Source organism: Eptatretus burgeri, chromosome 7 (genome assembly GCF_056783735.1).
Source record: "Eptatretus burgeri isolate ZD-2024b chromosome 7, Ebu_testis_v1, whole genome shotgun sequence".
NCBI classification, from domain to species: domain Eukaryota; kingdom Metazoa; phylum Chordata; class Myxini; order Myxiniformes; family Myxinidae; genus Eptatretus; species Eptatretus burgeri.
The window spans coordinates 10,133,790-10,144,489 of NC_140967.1; the positions used below are offsets into that span (position 1 = coordinate 10,133,790).

General features: G+C 44.9%; 1 protein-coding gene across 1 annotated transcript; it reads left to right on the forward strand.

The window, feature by feature from the left end:
• The first annotated feature begins 5,888 nt into the window (after positions 1-5,888).
• On the forward strand, positions 5,889-10,687 carry PET117 (PET117 cytochrome c oxidase chaperone). The gene is made up of 2 exons (XM_085887433.1): positions 5,889-6,168; positions 10,535-10,687. The coding sequence occupies exons 1-2, from the start codon at positions 6,073-6,075 to the stop codon at positions 10,685-10,687; spliced, it is 249 nt and encodes an 82-aa protein (XP_085743559.1). The 5' UTR covers positions 5,889-6,072.
• The last annotated feature ends 13 nt before the right edge of the window (positions 10,688-10,700 follow it).

A 10,700-nucleotide genomic window follows, 5' to 3' on the forward strand; every position in this document is an offset into this window, starting at 1 on the left:
CCTGTGCGTTTCTCCCTGCGGCGTGTGCTTGGTGTGCAGTTGTGATGGTGACGGAAAGCTGGAGAGCATGAGATGGACGGAGTGTAAGGGCGGAGGTGTTTGCGGGATGACGACAGGGTGGAATCTGCAAACCTCACTTTTCTGTGTGTGTGTGTGTGTTTGTGTGTGTGCCCGAGAGGTAAAAAGGTTGGAGGCATATATAAATTTTATGGATAAATGTAAATGTAAAATGAAATAGTTCTTTATTAATATCCTCGACATAAGAATCAATTCAAAGATTAGAAACAAAAATGAAAAACATTCAAACATTAGTTTTTGAAGCAGCACTTTTACCAAAATAGCCAGCGACTTGTTTCTTAAAACAGAGGCATGCAAGCTTGATCTGAACTGCAGGTAAGGCACTTATTAAACAAGTTACCCTCACCTAACTGAACGCATTAAGGGACCATCCCTTAACCCACTACCGCACATAAGCACCCACAACACCAACGAATGATCGGAGATCCTTAATGATCTATGTCCTTATCTAGGCCCTCAGACATGCCACGTGAGATAGACAGAATTGGGGACAGACAAGGCAGAAGAGAGTTTTCGGGACAAACCCGACAGTGCCTGCAGGATGAAGCCCGCGGAGACTTGGCATGCTCGGACCAGCAAACGTCTGGTGCCACTGGTAAAACTTTCCCACGTCCAGTCCTGTTTCATAACACCTGATGATGATCCAGTTACCCTGTAAACGACATCGCCCAGTGTGTATCTCGTAGATTCATATTTTGCGTCATATTGAGCTTTACTAAGCTTTGTAGATTTTATTAACAACAATCAACCTTTCCCTCCATAAAATTAGGGGGAAAAAAAAATAAGAAAAGATATTTGATATAGTCAAAACTAGGATACGATCCCCTTTTGTAGAATGGGCTCAGTCGGTCGGAAAAATCAATGTTCAATATTGGAATGATGAATGCAAACAGGCCATCCAGGAAAGGAGGGCTGCTCTTTAGAGAGAAGGAAATCTCTCTTGATCCAAGATGTGATTGAATGCAAAAGGACAAAAAAGCTCAAGCCTAACGAGTAATCAAATGTGTTAAGACTGTTTATTTGTGCTCCTTGTGTTCATCTGTCGACCCGGACATCTCTCTTCAAACCATCTGAAGAAGAGTGACATACACACAGTGCCTACAGAAAGTCTACACCCCCTTTCAAAATATTCACCTTTTGTTGCCTTATAGCCTGGAATTAAATTGCGTTAAATCAGAAATTTTTTTTTCCCACCTTTATTTACACGTCGTAACTCACAACTTCCAAGTGAAAAACAAATTATAGATATTTCAGAAAATTAATTCAAAATACTTAACTAGAATATCTTGGTTGGATAAGTGTCTGCCCCCCCCCCCCTGAGTTAATACTTGGTGGAAGCACATTTGTCCCAATTACAGCTGTGAGTCTGTTGGGATAGGTCTCTACCAACTTTGCACACCTTGATTGGGCAATGTTTTCCCATTCTTCTGTACAAAACTGTTCCAGCTCAGTCAAGTTGCGTGGGGAGCGTTGACGGACAGCAATCTTCAAGTCATGCCACAGATTTTTGATTGGATTTAGGTTGTGGCTCTGACTGCATCTCTGAAGGACATTTATATTTTTGTTCCTTAGCCACTGCAGTGGAGCTTTGGCTGTGTGCTTCGGGTTGTTGTCATGCTGAAAGGTGAACTTCCGTCCCAATTACAGCTTTCTTGCACAGCAGTAGGTTTTCCTCTTGGATTTAGTTCGGAAAGTTGAAACCCGAATCCTATCCAAGTCCCTCCTGATGACTTCATCTTTTGCTTTTTGCTTGTTCGGGTTCCTCCTGATGACTCCAATGCAGCACCTCTTTTATTTGGTCTTCCATTTGATTTGAATTTAATTTTTTTAAAGTCCCATTCTGAATTCAATCGAATAAAGAGGATGTAATGGGTCAGGCGACCTATTGAAGTCGGGTTGCATCAAAGCGGACGTCTTAGTACCCGGTCATTACTGCCAGCATTGATAAAATGGCATTTCTAGTGTTAAGAGCGTACATGGGTACATCGAAAACTGTTCAATGGAGGAAATTGAAACTTTAACACATGTTACATGACCTTAGATATAGCGCATATTACTCGTAATCACTTAGGCCTTCCTTTATTGTGCTCGGCTGGTGAAAAAGAACACACAACCTGCTCTACAACTACTGGAGTGGGTTTATAAAGGGATGCTCCGCCATCGACCATCGTGTCTCACTTGCTAATGACATCAGGAGATCTTTAAACAACCACGAGTCACCACCTGGAGTATTTCTTGATGTCCGCAAGACCTATGACACAGTTTGGAAAGAAGTCCTTATTTATAAGATCCATCAACTGGGAATCAATCAACACCTTATCCAACCTTGTAATCACCAGTGTGTATTTACTTCCCTGTCCCTCAGTCTTTCTAAACAGAGAATCGGACGTCATTGCTTGCACCACCGAAGGTCGATGGACGTTATGATTTCACTCCTGTCTGTCTTGTTTGTTACTTGACCAGACATTTTTTTTTTGCCACGTACTCGTATGTTGATCTGTTCCATTAGTTTGTTTGTTTGTCGGTCCACTCGCCTACAGGCCGAACCGCTCAGCCGATCGTTCTGAAACTTACGGAGACTGTAGGTACCATCCCTGCGACGGTCGATCGATGGTCGACACGAGGTCGATGGTTGCATGTCAGGTCAATGAATTCTACCACCAATTATTTTTGAGGTGAAAAGGTCAACACAGGCCTACTTTTTTAAATTGATAGGGCCAAAAACAGGAGAAAGCATGATACTTCAAAAAGTTTAGGAAAAGTCGGTGGATGAGTTAGGTAAGTGACAAGAACGAGCCGATTCGATTTCGGTTCAGGTCCGAATCCATATCTGGTCCATCAGTGGAATACAAAACGTAAACCGTTCGGCCTGGCGGAGGTATGCGCTCCACCGAGTGCCATTCTCATTCCGTTTCTGGATGACATTGCTCTGTGGATCCAAAGCAGGAATTTGTCTTTTTTTATGGCCAAAGCACTTCAGGCTGATTGCTGGATGGAGCAGTGGGCCCCAAAATGGGGATTTATGATATCCAGATCAAAGTCTAACTTCATCATTTTCATTCATAAAAATTAGGCCAAGGACGTATTGTTACGAATTTGGAAGCCTTGTGCACACAGACAGACAGCCGTCCTCGTCGCTTAGTTATTTCGATAAGTATGTGTTTCTAGTTAGAATCCATCCCCTCGTCTAATGGGTGAATAAATATTCATGCGTTGTGAAGTTATTTTAATAGTTAGGATTTCCTTTTATTTCAACACCACCAACATGGACTACTACTGCTCCAAATAAAACAAGAGCAAAACCCTCTGCTCCCGGCATTCTCCGCATGCTCAGTTGGGGAAAGGTCATGCCCCCACCCACCGATTCGCTTGGCCGTGCGCTCACTAGGGGAAAGGTCGAGCCCCGCCCAAGAAGGAATCACGCCTGAGGAGCCCCGCCCGAGAATGACCCACGCCTGAGCGAGCCCAGCCCAAGAATGATCCACACCTGAGTGAGCCGCGCCCGAGAACGAATCACGCCGGAGTGAGTGTGCCGGAGAGAATAAAAAGGAACAGAGAATCCTCCCAGGGCTGGTCTTGGTCTTGTCTTGATCGTTGTCGTCAGCGTTTTCTTCCTCCTCCTCCTCCCGATGATCAAGAGCTTGGAGACACCATCTACTACCGGAGCCGCAAGGGTGCGCGCCGTCTCTCGAAGGGATACGGAGGAGAAGTTTTGATTGCCAGGACGAGCGCCGAGTGGAGCTGAATAAGCTGATTGCGGCTTGCCTCTCGCTGGTGCCCGGGTCGACTCTACGCGAAGACCACACAAGGTGGACAGGGCTGAGACAGAATCTAGTCTTCAGCACAACTGTCCTCCGGGCTGGAGGTCCGAATAAAGACCACTTTGGTCTGATTATTTTGGGTGTGTGTGTTTGTGGCGCCAGTCCATAAGTAATGAATTGTTAAGTGCTTTTTGCTTGTTCAGACGTGCTTGTTAATATTCGGATAACTCTGCTCTTACGTGCTCCCCTCATTCCCCTATTGTAAATAAATATCCCCATTTGTGAAAAGCATCAGCTCGTTCGTGTCTTTTCCTCCATTGGCTTAGCGTGCTGCGTGTTGGAAAATTAGCAAGGCCGTTGTGCCGCCGTAAGGGGACATCTGGACCGACGGGACTTTGGTGACCGTCCGCTCGGGTCTCACGCGGTTCGAGTACGCGAAGTGGCTCGTTCCGTACGGGTGCCGTCGAGGGTGTGGAGACTCGGTAAATCGCCACGTGGATCTCCAGGTATTTTGAGAATTGGCAAATAACCCTGTACCACGTGGCAGAAATATTGACGCTTCACGGTCCGATAAGGGACCCGTACTTTTCGGAGTTTTCCGAAAAAGTACGATCTAAATTCCGGATGATCGGTGGAGCCGACTCCACTGCTCCATCGAGCGGTCGTGCTCGTCGCCGATACCCGGCCCCCGCAACAGTATCACTAAGTGTGAACAGGATTTCTTTCTCTCAAAGCTTCCTCTGATGTTTCTTTTTTCGGAATTACTTTCAATATAAGGGCCTAACTAATGTAACTCCAATCTAAAAAAAAAAAAACACCTCACTGTCAAACATGCAAAAGGCCTTGAACAACTCTTCTGGGGCCAAGCATCCAGTTCAAGCTTTGTTTTCAGACTATTGGGAAAACCAAATGCTCAGGAGAAAGTTCAAGTCACCACCTTTTGGACTTGCTTGATGGATGGCAGTTGAAGAAATGGGTCTGCATTCTTTACCTGTGAATCCCTTGAATGCAGTGGCAATCCCACCCCCCCCCCCCCACTGCACTCTGGACGTTCCTCGGCCCTCATCTCCGCCTGGGTCTATGGGGTAAAACTGATGGGGACAACCAAGTCGTGACATGGAACCAGGCGGTCCAATCAATGCGCACGGTTTAGGGTCGATCCTTACACATGTACACAGATTGGTTCCAAAGAACCTCACGAGCGAAGACAGCTCCTGCACCATACGTCCAGGTGCTCCGGTGATATAGTCCGTCCGGCTTTCTGATCATCTTTCTGCATTCTCGACTGAGCTCTTTGCCATCGTTTTGCCTCTGGAAGGGACAGTTGACTTTAACCTCCTTGGTGCAGTCATCCCATGCTGTCCTGAACAGATCAGGTAATCCTCTGCACTACAGACTCAGACATTGTGGTCTAAACTCAAATGATGGCTCCGAAAGAGCTGCCTTTATTGGACCTGGTGTCCCGCTTTTTAAAATAATATATATATTTTTCCTTCAAACTAATATTTAACTACCCAATTTTCAATTATTTATTTTGCCCTAATTTTCATTTATTTAAATTTCAAGCGTTTTATTCTCCCCCCCCAAATTGTCAATATCTTTTTTTCAATTATTTAATATATATATATTTTCAAAAAAAATATTCAATTATTTAATTTCAGTTTTTCTCAGTTTTCAATTGTGCTTCCCGGAGGAAGACATGACGTGTAGTCTTGATGAGAGGTTGTCCCACTTTTTGGGAGAACAAAAACAACAACAAACAACGCGTTTGTTTTCATTATAAGAGGCAGAATTTTCAATATCACAGCACTCTGCTTGACAATCACCGGGTCCGGGGAGCGGTGTGATGTACCCGAAGATTTGGAACCCCTCTTCGTACAATGCCCTCCAACGGAGGGTTTTAAGAACTATCCCATAATGCCGTGCGCGCCGCCATGAACATGACGGCTCCCTTTACCCCCAAGGTGTTTTAGTTACGTGGCCTATATAGAGCCTCGCTGCTCGAAAAACGTCGTTTAAACTCAAAATAATAATAAGAAGATATTGAATCGCAGTTTCAACTTTCAACTCGTTTATATTTGAGATAACTAAGAGATTTCGAAGTCGGCTTTGTAATGTCACCACGTGACGCGCCGCCCGATCTCCCACCCGCCCGGCACCGTATCATCATCATCATCATCGTGGGCGATGTGTGTGACACGTGAGGGAGGATTCGTTTTGTGGAGCTGATGATATGTCGCGTCTGTCCAAAGCGACGTTTGCACTGGCGACGATATTCACCATCGGCACGGTGGTTGCAGTTCACGTCAATGAGCGTGCCGTGCAGGAGGTGAGGGTTTGGTGTCTGTCACGATGGGCTATGACTTCCAGCAATGGTTGGGGACGGACTCGCAACACACTCGTCCACCGACTGAGCTTAATCACTCACCCACGGGTTTGCTCACAGGTCTCACAGGGATATCCGTGCGAATGATTATTTTTCCCTCTCTGAAGTAGGTCTGTGGAGAGAACGCCGGTTGCCATGACAACCTGGCTCGCGGCGTGGCCCATCGGTGCTCCCATCTGAAACCCCCCCCCCCCCGGCTGATGATGTCAGGGAACCCCAGGTTCATGGATTGGACTGGAATACGATACGAGATGCAGTTGTCCACCGTGTTCTAATCGTGTCCTACATGAGTTGTCTCCGGACAAAGCTTCACTCTGATCACTGTTAATTAACTAATTAATTAACTAATTGGTAAATCTACTTACTGTTCACGAGAAACCCCTCATTGTGTTAAAGTGACATTGTAAAATCACTTGTTAACCACGTGACGTTCCAATGTACCTGAATCACCTGTGTCAGACACAAGACCCCCACACCACACCACACCACACCACACCACATATTTTTTGGTCACCACATCTCAGGAAGGACATAGGTACTTTACTGTTCATGAGCAACACGTAGAACAACTTGATTGATATCAGGCCGAGCTAGATTCAGCTATGAGGAGACGGGGCTTTGTATATGCGAAAGGAGGTGGTTACGAGGTGATATGATGGAGATGTTTATGATAATGAAGGGTAGAGAAAGAATGAATGCAGAATGCACAGCGTATCGCTGTATACTCTTAGGCTACGACCCAGGGGACGCAGCCTAAGAGTAAAGAGAAGAGAGTTAAGACGGTCGTGAGGATGTTGCACTCGGTAGTTAATGCATGGAATGGTATCCCGAGAAAGATAGTGATTGGTGTGAATTGGGATTCGACCGGTACGTAGAAGCATTGGAGGTAGAGGGGATATATCGATGCTCACATGACTTTTATGTTGCTTGCATGTGGGTGGGTGAGATAGACATCCATGTTGATTGTTATGTCTGTGAGAGGGTCTCATCAAAAGGTGAATGTGTGGTTCGCGTCTTCAGTTCATTCCTCACCCTACATCCACCTTTCCCTTCTCCCCCAGCCCCCCCCACCTCCCCCACAGGAGGTTATGTTTTCACCCCTGTCTGTCAGTTTGTTTGTTTGTGTGCAAGATATCTCAAGAAGTTGGGGACGGATTCGGATGAAATTTGGTGGGCAGGTTGGGTCTGTGACAAGCACGAACTGATGAGATTTTGGTGAAGATCTGGATCTGGATACGGGAATTTTTAAAGTTATTTTTCACCATTGAGAGATCGGCCCAAAAACGATATTTAGCACAACATGTTTAAAAAGTTGTGGACGGATTCGGACGAAACCTGGTGGACGAGTTAGTTGTGTGATGAGGACAAATTGATTCGATTTTGGTGAAGATCTGAATCCAGATCCGGATACAAGAATTTTTTAATATTACAAGTGATTCTTCACCATTGAGAGATGGTGCCAAAAAAACGACAAACAGCATAAATTTCAAAAAATAGACATATGTATATATATATATATATATATATAGGGCCCGATATGTTCTCCTGCCTGGATCAGGCATTGCGTGGTAGAGGTATGCGCTCCACCGTGTGCCCTTCGAGTTGCATATTCAATTGTTCCATCTTCATAAAAGAAGCCACAACAATTCCAAATTTGAAGAAACCTTCACTGGATATAAATGGTATTAAATTACAGAGCCATATCTATTAAATTTACTTTAAATATCTAAGATTTTTAAACATGCTACTTGTACGAGACAAATTGCATCAGAAATGAAATTTAACAATTCAAATGTGGCTCAAGCACTGAAGTGGAAGCAACAAACAAGCAGGTCAGTGTGAAACAACCAAAGGGACGAGGATGAAAGAGGTCCTCTCCAGGTTCTGAAAGGTCGAATGTTGCAACGTCTGGACCTCAGCGACACCAAGATCTTCAAGTGATGCGAAGTGGGCTTGGGAGGATCATTCTGGGGTGAGTGTGAGCAGCTGGACTATCTGGAGTCACTTTGTGGACAAGGGTCTCCATTTCTCTAGGTCTTGAACAAAAACATTTCTGATTAAAATATATATTGGGGTACTGAGTCTGCAATGGGTTCTGGAACATGTTGATTGGACAAAGTCAGTGGTACTCGGTCATATTCTCAGGCAAGTTTCAGTTCAACCTGTATGATTTAGATGGGCTGCAGATCATTTGTTGAGGTACTGGAGAAGAAATACACCCTTACTGCATGAGGGAGTACTGTCTGACCTGATCTGCATGGTCAGTTGGTGTGGGAATGCATTTCTGGACATTTTATGGTTCACTTTTACCTTCTTCCTGGCACTGGAAAGCTCAGATAGAGCAGTTAAAGCCAAGTGTCCGGATCAGATCACCTTGGAGGGACTGAAAACTACATTTCCTAACGAAACTATTCTACCTGCCACACAATCAAACTGGCAAGTTCCACAGAGTTAATTGAATACATTGAAAGTGCTTCATGTCATGTACTAACAGTATCTTTATTACTTTTGAAAATGACTGATGCATTTCCTCCCAAAGAAAGTGAAAACTCCCTGCATGACATACCGTCTTGGCCTGGAAACAGGCCTGATCTCAACCCACATGTGAACTGCTGGAACATCGTCACCTGAAAAGACACCAAGGTCCACGACTGAGCTCCATACCTCTTTGATGCAGGAATGGACCGAGGAACTTTGTCAATACAGCCGCAATCTAATCTAATCAATGCCCAGGAGGTGCCAAGCCGTCATCAGGGTTAAAGGAGGTCGAACCAAGTAATAACCCCGTGCACGTAACACAAAGTAGGGTTGAGCAATTGGTTCAACTCTGTCTGCTTGACAGACATCAGTCAATGATCGAGGGATGACTTCATACCAATTCAATGTTGTATTCTGAACGCTGTAGAACACGGATCGGAACATAAATCGGAACATAAACCTCCAGTTCAGCAGTACTTGGGGCAAATTTTATGCCATCTCAACCAATCACATTTGCCGCATGCTCTGAGAGCAGAGTAACAGTGAGATTGAGACAAAAATGACGGCCCCCTAGTGAAGCAACAACAGAACTAACTTCATCCTAAAGATTTGTTTGTTTAGTACATGTTTTTCTCAAAGATCGTTCCAAAATCATTAGTTTCTCCGAGAGGAGTCGGCAGAAGGTTCAGCTTTGGACTGTTCCGTTTGACCCACCAGCTTCGTATGGCTGCCATTGTGCCTGTTATTCAAAGTTCATTAACAAAACGAATTTCGATCGTGCTCGGAAACTCAAAGCAAGAGTTGAAAAGACCCGTCCCGTGTCCTTATTCTCAAGACAGCACTCGGTGAGGTGTTCTGTGAGCTCACTAGTTCTTTCTGTTTTGTATTGGACAAAATGGATCATCAGAACCAACATGAACCCACAATATTTATTAAGGAGGCACATGTGCAAAATTATCTTCTTGAAATTGTAGGAGATGCCAAAGAAAAAGCGATGCAATCATCGGTTTCCCACCGCTGTGCAAGTCAACCGTTGATAGGCATCTCTGCACGAGTCACACCTTGAACTTTTAATGGGCCTGGGTGACAGGAATGTTTTATTAGTTTATTTAATGTGTTAAAACTTTCACTTTGGAAAGCTAGAAATTACTTGGGAGCACGAAATGTGAGTGAAAACATTGATTGTGTTGATGTTCTGTGTTTATAGATTGAGGGTTGGGGTGCGGTGGGTGAGATTGTTGAAAAGTTTGTGTCTGCGTGTTTATTTGATACCCTTTGCATGTAATGGTTGTTGCTACCTGGTTCATGTCGTACATTTGTGGAATGAGCTTGTGAGATTGTCGAATTATATACAGTCTACTGTATTGATCAAGGAGAAAGGTTTTGATCATTCTCTATTTCTTTTTTAATTTCGTATGGAACTCCTAACCTACCAAGTATTTACAACCTACCAAGAACATGGACAATTTCAATAGGTTGGCATCCATGGGGAGGAGGAAATTCCTCCGAAGGAAATGCCCCGCTGAGTGCGATGAGAAAAGCGGCACCATTGTTGTGACGTCATTGGTGCCCAGAGTACTCCCGGAAGTGACGGCACTTCCCACCAAGCTCAGTGGCTGTGTTTGTCTCGTCTCACAGTCTTGTGTGGTGTCGCATATGTTCGTCTGTATGTCCATGTGTGTGGCAGCTCCACGATGAGCCTTACATCATGTAAGAATTTGTTTTTAAATAAAAGGTCGAAGCTTGAGGGATGACTGCTTTATGGATTGGAGAGTCTGCGTGCTTGAAATGCCTCAACTCTAGGCAAAGCTCTCTCGTGGTTGTTCTGCAGAGGCTTCACGAGGGAGTGTTGCGTGACCTGGAGAAACAACGGAGGCGGCAGCGTAACAAGCAAATGCTGCAGGAGCAGCAAGCCTTGACTGAAAAATTGATCGCCCAGCGTGAGCTTCAAGCTGCCCAGGGTGCTCCAGAGCGTAGCTCGTAGTCCTCCGGTGTTC

Excerpts from the sequence above, each read along its gene's own strand:
- PET117 (XM_085887433.1), top strand. The coding sequence starts at position 6,073 with ATGTCGCGTCTGTCCAAAGCGACGTTTGCACTGGCGACGATATTCACC. Across the intron at positions 6,169-10,534 it reads ATGAGCGTGCCGTGCAGGAG|AGGCTTCACGAGGGAGTGTT; the intron begins GTGAGGGTTTGG and ends GTTGTTCTGCAG.